The sequence below is a fragment of the Nannospalax galili genome, unplaced genomic scaffold (assembly GCF_000622305.1).
Source record: "Nannospalax galili isolate Female #2095 unplaced genomic scaffold, S.galili_v1.0 scaffold423, whole genome shotgun sequence".
NCBI lineage: Eukaryota > Metazoa > Chordata > Mammalia > Rodentia > Spalacidae > Nannospalax > Nannospalax galili.
Window position 1 is genome coordinate 172,195 of NW_008350949.1, and position 13,344 is coordinate 185,538.

Here is a 13,344-nt window from a genome sequence, read left to right on the forward strand (position 1 = left end):
TCAATCCTCTGCCCAAACATTTACTAAGCTGTAGATGACCAGCATTTCTAGTTTCCTATTCAGGTGAGACTGTCTTGTAAGTCAGAAGTCTTTGTACTTTTATCTCCCTCTCAGAAAGAGAAAGGGGACTCTTTAGCATATTAAAAATATTTTATTTATAATTTTTATTTTATATCTATGAGTGTATTGCCTGCATGTGAGTGCATCCGTGTCATACAATGCTCAAAGCGGTCAGAAGAGGCATCTGGAGTTATAGATGGTTGTCAGCTGCCATGTGGGTGCTGGGAATCGAACCCGGGTCCTCTTCAAGAGCAGCCGGTGCTCTCAACTGCTGACCCATCTCTGCAGCCTCATCTTTAACATAATAAAGATTGAGAAATCCTGTAGTAAAATAGGTCCTTTTAAGTTTGCTTAGTCTAAGATTTCACAATCATGTTTGACAATATAACACATCTGGAAACAACTGTTTTTAAAGCTTAATATCTATTCTCATGGAATGTATTACAGATGATACTTTCCTCTCTGTCTCTCTGTCTCTCTGTTGCTCTCTCTGTCTCTCTCTGTCTCTCTCTCTCTCTTTCTGCATAGCACACTCCCTAATTTAGAAGTTTGCTTTTACAAAAATATAGAGTAGAATTCCTGTGTATCCCACAGCATTTCTTCTACTGTTAAGTCTCACATTAGCATGCTACATTTGTAATGATTAATGAGCCAGTATTGACTCATTGTTGCTAATTAAAATGTACACATTAAGCTACATTGGTACATGGTACCATGTGGTAGCTCATGCCTGCAATCCCAGTACTTGGGAGGCAGAGATTGAAGGATCACTGTAAATTCAAGGCCAGCTCTGGTTTACATAGCAAGTTTCAGGCCGGCTAGAGCTACATAGTTAAATTCTGTCTCAGAAAGACCAAATAAACAAGTAAATAAGAATAAAAGAAATTAAAAAAAAATTGATACTTTATTCAAGTTTCCATAGCTTTTGCCTGGTATCTTTACCTATCATGTCTCCTTAAGCTCTTGGTGACTGTGACGGTTTCATGGACTTCCTTGTTTTTGATGACCTTGATAATTTTGAGGAATAGTGCTTAGGTGTTGTATACAATTCCCTCTCAGTGGAACCCCATTTTCTTTGCCACTCACTGTTAGACTGGCATAATGTTTTCGGGGAGAATGACTACAGAGATTTAAAAACAAACAAACAAACCCCCCAAAACAACCAACACAAACACATGATGTCTTGGTATATCTGGTCTTAACACATCACGTCTTGTCGGTATTAATGTTGACTTTGATCACCTGGCCAAGGTCGTGTCTTTCAGTTTCTGTACAGTACAGTGGCCTCCTTCCTCTTTAGCCTGTGTGTCCTCACAAACTGGACACATTTCTTCTGTTCCAGAGATTTGTTTCTTAATCTCCTTTATTTATTCAGTTATATGTTTATATCAGTACAGGTCCCATGGATATTATGTCCTTATTAAACTAATGAGCCACAGTGACCCACAAATGTGAAATTCTGCATTGCTGGTAGAATTGATGTATAGAAGGGAAGAGGTGCCATAGCCTGAAGTCACAGCCTTCAGAAAGGCTTCACTCACTTAAATGGAATTGTGTTTCTGAGATATTGGTGAAAATATAGTTTCAAAAATTTAACTCGGAGCTGGAGAGATGGCTCAGCAGTTAAGAACACAGGGTATTCTTGTAGAGGACCTGGGTTCAGTTCCCAGCACCCACATGGTGGCCAACAGCTGTCAGTAACTCCAGTTCCAGGGGATCTGATGCCCTCTTCTGGCCTCTGCAGGCATTACACATACGTGTGCCCTTAACATCCATGCAGGCAAAGCACTCATACACATAAAAATAAATTTAAAAAATTTAAAAATTAACTCCAGGTTGTTGTCAACAGAGAAGAAGCAGATAATGTGATAAGAAACATCACTATTGTGAATTCTCCCCGGTTCCCTCCCAGACTCACATGGGATTTGTAGCAAAGGATTTGAAAGGTGTAAAGTACTATCTGTGTCTTTCTATGGTTTTTGTGTGACTTGAGGCCACCAGACACTGGTTTTCCTTTGCACAGTCTACCTAGAGGCAGCCCCACCCCTGCCTCTGATGGTTTTAATTCTCAAGCTTAACCTTATTTTTTTTTATTTTTTATTTTCTTTACTTGGCCTTGTGTATTGAATGTAACCAAAACCTGTTTTCAAATGAGGGAAGCAAGCCCAGGACACACAAGAGCAAGCCACCGAGCATCTTGGAGACCAACAAGACATTTGTCAAACATTCCAAGCTGCGTGCCCGGCACTCCCTGATTCATAGGCCTCCCTGCCCTGGTTCCTCAGCTCCTGGTCTGGGGAAGTTGCCAGCACACTTTCCCTCTGAGCTGTCACTGCTGTCTGTTCCCCGGTCCTGCAGTTGGGCAATAGCTGAAGAGTAGCAGGCACTGTGGAAATGACTAAGAATGTTTGTAAGAAAAGGTTAAAAGGGTGTCAGAGCGCATTGTCCCAGGCAGCACTGACCAGAGAACTGTTGTCCACCCCCAATAACCCTTACCCCACTGCTTCACGAAGGACACTGTCATTGCCACAAGGGCATTTGTATCTCAGATACTTTTGAGTTTGTTTTTCTTTATGTTTATTTATGTATTATTTTTCCTTTATGTGTATGAGTGTATTGCCTGCATGTGTATAAGTGCACCCGTGTCATGCAGTGCCTGAGGGGGTCAGAAGAGAGCATCCAATTCCTCTGGAACTGGAGTTACAGACAGTTGTTAGCTGCCGTATGGGTGCTGGAAATCGAACCTGGGTCTTCTGAAAGAGCAACTAGTCCTGTTAACCACTGAGCCATCTCTCCAGCCTCCTGATGTTTAATTTTTTAATTTTATTTTTTATGTGTATGAGTGTTTTGCCTGCATGTATGTATGTGTACCTTGTGCATACCTGGTGCCTGCAGAGGCCAGAAGAGGGCATTAGATTCACCAGAACTGGAGTTACAGGTGGTTGTGAAACACCATGTGAGTGCTGGGACTCAAACCTGGGTCCTCTGCAAGAGCAGCAAGTGATCCTAACCTTTGAGCTATTTCTCCAACCCCTTGATGTTTATTTTTATACTGAATAGCACCTATTAAAAGCAAAGTTTTACTAATTTCCAATTACAGAAGAAAATCAATTATGTTCTCCCCCCACAGAAAGAACAAAAGGTGTAAAAAGGCATCAAAATTTAATCTTATCCTCTTGGTGGTGGTGGTGGGATGTTCCAACTTTAGTTTTAATGCATTCCTATGTCAGTGGAGAAATTCTGTGTTTGGGTTATTCCTTTCTTTGTCTGGCAAAGGTCTTGAACCAGCAAGGTCTTTTGAGGCAGTGTATGGTAGTCTAGCCTTAATCCAGCATTTTAAAAATGGGATCGTTGTTTTCTCTCAGAAATGTTCTGGAATGTCACCCCAAGGAGTACTTTGTTTATTGGAAATTCAGACATTCTGCGTTCTTGCTTTCCTTCCTGGTGACCTCATTTCTGCCGTGGGCATCCTGTTGCTCGTGTGTGTGTGTGTGTGTGTGTGTGTGTGTCTGTCTGTCTGTCTGTCTGTCTGTCTCCAAGTGGCTTTAAAAAAGCTCAGCCAGCGTTGAGGTTCATAAGCTCAGTAACTTTTGGAAATTAAACAATTAGAGGGAGCATTGACTGGTACGTGCTTGATGGAGTCAGGACCGGCTTCTAGGACGCTGACCAGTTCTATGACCTGATCAAACCCTGCTTTTTCTGGGTTTCATTTTCCTTCTTTCCATAACGAGGGACTGTACCGTGTGGACTCTCAGCTGTGATCTTGATGATCTTCTCAGCCTTTTTGTTGTTTTTGAAATAATTTGAGGGATACTTTGTTTCACTAAACTAGGAAAATACTGAATTTGACACCTGCAGGACTATGATTTTTGTTTTCTGATTTTTAAACTTTTAATTAAATTATTCTATTTTTTAACTTGTGTTTCATAAGTAGTGTGTGCATGTAGAGCTTTAAATGATGCGGAATTTGAAAAGGAAGGTCTCCTGTTCTCGACACCCAGTTTCCTCCCCAAGGCATCTCTGTCACCAGTTTCAGGTAGATCTTAGAGAGCGTTGCTGAATGCCTAACATGCCCCTCCTTGTCTACACAACTAAGGTCATGCTTAAATGTATGCTCTGTCTGAGGTTTTGTCCCTATGACCAATGTTTCTTAGAGATTATTCCATAAAACAACTATATAATTCCTTTATTCTCTGAAATTATTATTTAGAATGCCCCTGAATGGATGGATTATAGTCTCCTGGAACTGGCTGACATTAAGGTCGTTTTTCAGTCTTTTGCTATTATAAGAATGAGTAATGCAATTGTGAATATCTTTTTTTCTCTTTTTAAAGACAGGGTCTCCCTGTAGCCCCAGCTGACCTGGGACTTGCTATGTAAACCAGGCTGGCCTCAATCTCACTGAGATCTGCCTGCCTATGCCTCCCAAGTGCTGGGATTCACTTATTGTCAATATTCTTATATGCTGTGGTAAATGGGCTCTGCTGGAGCATGCTTCATTTTGAAAACAAAACCATTGTCCAAGTTCTAGTCTTTTTGAGTCTACAGTTAACCTGTTTAATCTAAATGGTCAAATCTAAATTAGATGGAAGAAAAAGAAAGCTTTACCATATTTCCCATAAATGTCCCCTGTGATGTGCAAGGTGTGGTCTGGGAAGAGCTCTCCTTTGAGTCTTAAATCCCCCTGATAAGAAATGAGACATTAATAAAACTTATGGAGAGGTCCTGATGGCTGTGTGGGTTAAGTAACAGAACATGCTGCTTGTTGAGGACCCAGGGCAGCGAGCCCAAGGTGCTGAAGACAGTTCCACACAATTTTGTCACATTAGTAGGTTGACAGACCCAAGTCAGATTTAAACAATTTTTGAATTCCAGGCTGAAGAGATGATGGCTCAGTGGTTAAGAGCGCTTACTGACTGCTTTTCCAGAGGACCTGAGTTCAGATCCCACCAACTGTGTCAGGTGGTTGGTTCTTCTGGCTCCTTGGGCACCAACACACACACACACACACACACACACCACACCACACATGCACTCACACACACACCATATACCACACACCACACACACACTCACTCATACATGCATGCATACACATACACATCCACACACACACCACACCACACATGCACTCACACACCACACACACACACACACACACCATACACCACACACCACACACACACTCACTCATACATGCATGCATACACATACACATGAAATAAATAAATTTGTCTCTAGTAGTTACATTAGAAAAGTAGAAACATCCTTTTCCAGAGGGTTCAGAAATGGTTGTCCCTTGAGATAATTACCATTCTTCCATTAAGTTTTCCCTCCTTTGGCTTGAGATAGGTTTTATAAATTAAGCTCTTCTGGGTATCTGTTTTTTTTTTTTAATTTATTTTTGTTTGTTTGTTTTGTTTTAAGTAAGTCTGTGTTTGAAGGAACATTTTCCCTATAATGCCATGTGTGTACCTTCCCCCGAAAGCCTTCAGCAGAGGCTGTACCAAGTTCTAGAAGTGAAGTACCCTTTCCAGCTATTCCGGCATCAGAATGGCCGCTTTGTTTTTGCCTCAGACGAAGGGGGTAAGAAATGCCCAGCTGGTTCCATTTGTTCAACAGTGGTGACTCATGAATTCAGCAGGACCTCTCCCTGTCTGCTGCACATACCCTTAATACATAGATGACTAGGCTATTTTGACATTCATTTGAGAAACTTTAGTTATCTAAAGATGTGTTTCCATATAATATCTGCAGCAAATAGATTTAAATATTCAGTCTGAGTGGCTGGGGTTATACCACAGTTTTCATAAGCAAGATTCCATTCCCAGCAAAAAATAAAGAAAATATTTGACTTTTGGACTCTAATTAAGACATGTCATTGTTTTAATCATGTAAACTAGTGGTGATACATACAGCATACATTGAAGTGGGATTTTTTTTTTCATTTTTTTTCCTCTCAGACACGAAGTGAGAATATATAATTATACCTTGTTGGTTTTGATTCTGACCTAGAAGAAAATACACTGAAAACATGTTTTCTTCATTACATGATATTGCCTACCAGAAGTTAAGCAAACTTAACTGGTAAATTGTTTGGAGATAAAATTAGAAATTTAAAAAAAATTAATTTTATTTTAAGGCAGAGTCTTCCTAGGTTGCTCAGACTAGTCTTGAACTACTAGGCAACTGGTCCTCCTGAGGCCTTAGCTGAAATGTAGGTTTGTGTCCCTGTGTCTGGTTTAGTAATTTTTAAAATGGATATTTTTTTTTCTTCGTACTTTTGAGACAGGGTCTCCCTGTAACCCCAGCTGGCCTGGAACTCACTATGTAGACCAGGCTGGCCGTGAACTCAGAGAGATCTACCTGCCTCTGCCTCCCGAGTGCTGGGACTAAAGGCATGTGCCACCATGCCCTACCTAAAATGGATCTTTATGGGAATGTTAATTATAGGATATCACAGGACTTCTTTACTTTAAAAATTATTTATGCAAAGCCGGGTGTGGTGACTCACGCCTTGCTTATTCAAACCATACTACATGCAGCTAGAAATCATTAAAATTTCAAAACACTTCTAACGTCTTTCTTCAATCAAAAACATGTTTGTGTATAATTTATTTTTCACTAATTTTTCCCTTGTAAAAACAAACATTTTCTCTCCATCCAATATTTGTTCCTGGATCTGACGTGGGCTCCTTTGGGAGTGCTCCTTTTTGGTTTTGCTGTTTTACACAGGGTCTTATGTAGCCGAGACTAGCCTCAAACTTGCTGTGTAGCCAAGGGTGATCTTGAATTTCTAATTCTCTTGCTTCTATTCATGAGTGTTAGGATTACAGGATTGCACCATCACACCAGGTTTTATGTGACGTTGGGGATCAAACCTAGGACTTTCTGTATGCTAGAAAAGGACTCTATTAACTGAGCTACATCTCCAGCCCCAGGAGTGACTCCATTTTTCAAAAGAACTTTTTAAAACTTATTTTTATCTTATGTGTATGAGTGTTTTGTCTACATGTATGTAAGTATACAACATGCATACAATGCCCATGGAAGCCAGAAGATGGCTTCAGATCCCCTGGAACTGGAGTTACAGACAATTGTTAGCCACCATGTGGTTACCAAGATCTGAACCTGGGTCCTCAGCAAGAGCAGCTGGTGTTCTTAATGTCTGAGCCATTTCTCCAGGCCCTAAGTTACTCCTTTTTAACAAAGTGTTTGGGTCCCTTTTTATGTGTGGGTTCCTGATTGTACCTGTGTTTTACCTGTTGCTTATCAGCTCACCCATCCGTCCTAAGTATTCTGTATATTCACTGCATATTGAGGATCGATTGCGCTGCTTAGACATTCAGACTGTATGAGAAAACTCACACACTCCAAGATGTTCTGGTGAAAACTCTTTCGTAAATTGTGACAAACTTTTGCTATTGTGTTCTATGTAATGCTTAAAAATATATTCTAGGATGGAGCTAGATGGCTCAGTGGGTAAAGGCATTGCATGATGACCTGAGTTGGAGCTCTGGGACACACATGGTAGAAGAAGAGAACCAACTACTTTGACTGCTATGGCATGCATACACACACATACACACACACACACACACACACACACACACACAACTGTCAGGAAAAGGAAGATTGTTTGTTTTTGGTTTTCTTGAGACAGGGTCTCCCTGTAAGCCCCAGCTGGCCTGGAACTCAGTGTGTAGACAAGGCTGACTTTGAACTCAGAGATCTCCCTCCCTCACAAGTGATGGGATTAAAGGTGTGCACCACCATGCCTGGCACGAAGTAAGATTTTTAACAGAGCACAAAAGCCAAGACCAGAGTTAGGTGTGGGTCTAGGACTTATACCATTATAAATTAAATTAAGGTAATAATTATTTAAACAGTAATGGTTAACAATAAAGCACTTGGAAGGAACTTCAGGAATCTATATTCCAAAGGACAAACATTCTGTCTCCTTTTGATATGCTATTGTAGGCCCTGGTCATTAATCTATGTGTTCTTCCCTCCTGTAGTGATGAATCACCAACACCAACAGCAAGTAGTACCCAGTACCCTGAATCCACAGAGCCACCCGACTCAGAACGCACCCACAGGACTCATGAGCATGCCCAATGCACTGACCACTCAGCAGCAGCAGCAGCAGAAACTGCGGCTTCAGAGGATCCAGATGGAGAGAGAGAGGATTAGGATGCGTCAAGAGGAGCTCATGAGGCAGGTATGGCCTTCCATGGTGCCTTTTGGGGGCCCTGTGGCCTTGGGTACCAAGGTAATAGGGTAGGTGGTTAATTTGTTTGTCTCATAATCAGAGCTCAATTTCTTCCCCCAGATCTCTGCCTGAACTATCTTCAGAGCCAAACAAATGCTCAAGGACTAGCTATACTGGCGTGACTGCCTTTGGTTTTTACTGCTCATATTTAGGAGAGAAAGGAGAAATTAAGAGAGAAAGACCATGTTCCAATTAACTATTAGTGTGTAACAAATTGTCCTCCAATCTCAGAGATTTTAAACAGGCTTTTGAGATCACACAATTCTGTAGGTCAAGACTTTAGAATGCACTGAGCTAGACCATTCTGTTCTGTATGCATTGACCTGAATTTGCTTAGTGGTAGTCAATTGATGGGGAGTCTGTAAGGTCCAGGGTCGGGAGGATTGCTGTAAACTAAGCTGAAAGACTGGCCTTAGTTGGGCTTACAGCTGTGGTAACTAGACAGAGCCCAGCAATCTCCAGAGAGTACTGGAACTTACAACAGCAGTTCTCTAAGAGGGGATGTTGGAAGACGAGAAGTAGATGCTGTCAGTGTGTCAGGGCCTGGTTCTAGAAAGTGTTATGAAGTCAATTTTACCCTTCCCCTCATTAAAGCAGATAACAAAGGGGTTGTTTCATGAAAAGGCAGAGTGAGACAGGAAAATGATTTGGCTCTGGATTTGGTTAGAGTGCTCTACAAAACTGCTTTAGCATCAATCAGAGTCTTAGAATGTCTCAAACTTGAGATCTTCCTGCCTCAGCTCCTAAACCCTGGGATTATAGGCGTGAACCACCATATCTGCACAGTCCCCCATTGTATGTAATATTCTGTGCATTGATTTACTTACATGGTCAGCAGGATACTGCTGTGTGTCTTCTGGGGGCTCCGTACTGAGCTTCATAAATGAAAGAGAGGCCAGGCATGGTGGTGTACATTTGTCATCCTAAAACTCAGAAGAGCTGAGGATTTGAGGCCGGGGCTGGAGGTGTAGCTTAGTGGTAGAGCACTTGCCTAGCATGTCCAGGTTTCAGGGTTCAATCCCTAGCACAGAGGGAGAAAGAAAGACAGGAGGAAGGGAAGAGGGGAAGGGTTAGGGTAAGGAGAGATCTAGCTGCAGTTGAAGGAAATAAGTAGTTTTAGGCAAGAAGGCCAGGAACATTTGTTCAGAGAGTCCGGGGGGCGGGGGGTTATGGGAGGATTATAGAAGCACTGTAGTCTATAAATGATATCTTCCTTATCAAATACATCTAAGACATAGCCTTTGAAAATTAGAGAAATGAACATAAACGGTGCTTTGTTGCTAAGTGAACTCTCCTCCAAATTGAGGAACTCTATCAGGTAGTTGTGCCCTTTACCCTTAGAATTTCTGTTTGTACTTTCCTGCTTTATCATGATGACAGTTGTTTACTGTTTTTAGATGCACACCATTATGTTTCTTGGAAGGAAACATTGTATTATTGTTTTCTATTTTGAATTAATTCCTTATTTTACAGTATAATGTGAGTTACACAGTATTATAGTAACATTTATAAAATCCTCCTCTAGTTTCTTACTCAGAAGAGCTTTAAAGAGGGTTTTTGTCAGTATTCTGCCGGGAATGGCATTTCTGGTTCTCCCTCCCCGTATATGTCTTTTCTTCTTCTTTCCCACAAAAAGCATTTCTGAGAAGGGGGGGGGGAGAGCGCCCCAGGTTGTTGCCTTTATTCTACCTGTAGGTGCCTCTGAACTACAAGATAATATTGATGGTACATATTACAGAAATGCCGACCAAGTTCCTTCAGTGCCAATCCCTGGAGGCTGTGGAACTTGGAGCATTTTGCTGTATCACAGTGTGCGGTTCCCACCATACAGCACAGCAAGGCAAGAAGACCAGCAACATTTGTTCAGTTTTGACTGTATATGAGTGTGCGCGCACATGTGTGTGTGTGTGTGTGTGTGTGTGTGTGTGTGTGTGTGTGTGTGTATGTAGTTAGGAGATAGAATAGATGGTTCTGATGTCTTTTACATTTTGTTATTTGAGTGTAGGGAAAAAATACCTAAGTAGACTTATTACTCCCAGAAGGCTTTTTCTATCTAGGAGCAGCATTTACCTTACTTAGAGGTATTAAGCCATACGGTAATGGTGTGGGACTGGTCTGTGGTAGTTTGTGGAAGCATTTCCAGAATACCTGAATGTTATCTTGGTGGGCTTTAAAAGCAAAATTATTGAGTTGGAAAGATGGCTCAGCAATTAAGAGCACTGGCTGCTCTTACAGAGGACCCAGATTTAGTTCCCAGCACCCACATACTGCTTAACAACTGTCCTTAACTTGAGTTCTAGGGGATCCAGTGCCCTCTTCTGGCTTCCACGGGCATTGCATGCACATGGTTCACTTACATACATGTAGGCAAAGCACTCATACACATAAATTTTTAAAAATTATGACTAGTGTGTGTGGTGCACATGTGGCCGTGTGTGTAGAGGTCACAGGCCATTCCCCAGAAGTCAGTTCTTTCCTTTCACTGTGGAATCTGGGGATTGAACTTGATGGTTAGACTTATATGACGAGTGCTTTTACCTGCTGAGCCATCCCACCTACTCTTGGTGGGCTTTTTGACCTTTTTCTCCTGGTGATTTTCTTCACCTCATTATTGGCACCTTAACTAGGGTACAGGCAAGGAAAGGACTGAAAGTAAACATGGTTTCTGGTTCACCTGTTTAGCTGCTTTCTAGCGCCAAATAGGAATTTGTAGAAATGGGGGATGAGTTGTTTCTGATGAAATTTAAATTTTTTCCATAAACTTCTGCTGGTTTCTTCTGCTTGAGCACCCCTTGCTCAGTGGGGGTCTGTAATCAGTCTGGTTCTTCTGCCTTCAGGAGACCCCTCACTGTGCAGCCTGTCTTCTCAGAGCCCTTGTCCATTTCTCTTCCTCCTCCTTTGTTATGCAACCAATATTCTGCGCATCCACTTTGATGATGTTGCCCCATGGAGAAAACAACTCATTAAGCTATGTTACACAATCTGACCTGTACTTGCTGATGCCAGTGGGTCCTGGGATAGCTCATTGGTGCTAAAATCATTCGGGGTATTAACATAATGAATTTGGAGACGGTTTGATTACAACTCTAAGATGAGCTTTCATTATTTTATGATGGAAACCCATACACACACACACACACACACACACACACACACATATATATATATATATATATATATATAATTCCCCCCCGTTTCCTCCTTTGGCTCCTCATTGACCTCCTCTGCCAACATTCACAGAATAGGAAGCAGTGGAAGGATAAGTGGGGGCTACCTCCATTATTAGCAGAGGAGGTATATTAATTAGATCTAATCCATGTGGACAGAGGGTAACAACGTGAGTCCCTCCATGGGGTCCTAGTGGCGCTACCTCTTTGTCTTCCTTTATTGTCACAGCCCAGACAACTTTCACCAAGCTTATGTTGAAGTGATTTACAATCTTAACTAGGGAGGCCTGGTGGTAGCAGGCTTGTAATCCCAGCTACTTGGAAGGCAGAGGCAGGAGAATTAAGAGTTCGAGGTCAGCCTGCGTTACTAACTGAGTTTCAAGGCCAGCCTGGGTTAATTAGAGAAGCCCTGTTTCAAAATTAAAGAGTAAGAAAGGGGGGTTGTTGAGATAGCTCAAAGGATAGCTTTTGCCACCAAGCCTGACCACCTGAGTTTGGTCCCTGGAAAATGACATGGCAGAGAGAACCAACTACCACGGTTGCCCTCTGGCCTCCGTAGAGATACTGTGGTGTGTGCACCAATAAATACATAGATGCTGAAGGAAAAAAATGTTTTTAAAAGACCCAGGATACAGCACAGTGGTAGAGTGCTTGCCAGGCATGCAAAAGGCCTTAGGTTCAATCCCCAGTACCACACACATACACACACACACACACACACACACACACACACACACACAACACTTAACTGGGAAAATCTTCTTAAAGTAGTCCCTACTATTTAGCCTTGTCTGCTGTAGCAACAGAATTGAGCTTCTCAGGGGCTGTATTGTTGGGAAAAAATGTTATTATTTCCAAGCAAATTCCACACCATTTTACCTCTGTCCTCGCCTTAATTGGAACTGGGACCAGGGGAAGGGGAGGGCTGGAGAATGTAGCTTGTCAACAAAAATGCTGACTAAGCTTGACCTTTGGTTGCCAGGCGACAGGGACAAGGAAGGAGGGAGGTGCCAAATTCTTTTGGCAGGTCTTACAGATTTCTGTCAAGCTTGACAGCCACTACCAGGCAGGCAGGCCAGCTGACCAGCTTCACACAGCCGATCCAGACTCAGGGCTCCATGAAGGGACATGTGGGAGGGACATGCAGCTGTGAGCAGTGCTGGACTAGGTGAAGCTTTGGAGGGCTGTTCTTGCCCCTGACTTTTTAGAGAAGTTAAAAAAATGCCATATCCTATCAAATCATATTGGATAAATAATAGCTGTTTTCATAGTCTTCAGAACATGGGGCTTTTCTTTTAGGAAAGCACATTGTAGGGTTAGGTTTCAGAGTTGATTAAGGCATCAGATTGGATCTGGTTGTCCAACATTCACCAAGTACCTAAGTCGCTGGTAGTGACTTGACTGAGTTCGTTCATTCATCCATCCATCCATCCATCCTTCCATCCATCCATCCATCCATCCATCCATCCATCCATCCATCCATCCATCCTTCCATCCATCCATCCATCCATCCATCCATCCTTCCTTCCATCCATCCATCCTTCCATCCATCCATCCATCCATCCATCCATCCTTCCTTCCATCCATCCATCCTTCCATCCATCCATCCATCCATCCATCCATCCTTCCTTCCATCCATCCATCCTTCCATCCATCCATCCATCCATCCATCCATCCTTCCTTCCATCCATCCATCCTTCCATCCATCCATCCATCCTTCCATCCATCCTTCCATCCATCCTTCCATCCATCCATCCTTCCATCCATCCATCCATCCTTCCATCCATCCTTCCATCCATCCATCCATCCATCCCTCCATCCATCCTTCCATCGCTCCATCCATCT

The 13,344-nt window shown here is 42.3% G+C and overlaps 1 protein-coding gene across 1 annotated transcript in view; it reads left to right on the forward strand.

Annotated features, from left to right (window-relative positions):
• Positions 1-13,344, forward strand: part of Wwtr1 (WW domain containing transcription regulator 1) — a gene marked incomplete at its 5' end in the record, with an annotated part of 57,167 nt that overhangs the window by 23,792 nt on the left and 20,031 nt on the right. Inside the window, 1 exon segment of the mRNA XM_008848030.2 lies at positions 8,079-8,281. Within this exon segment, the coding sequence (XP_008846252.1) occupies positions 8,079-8,281 (203 nt within the window).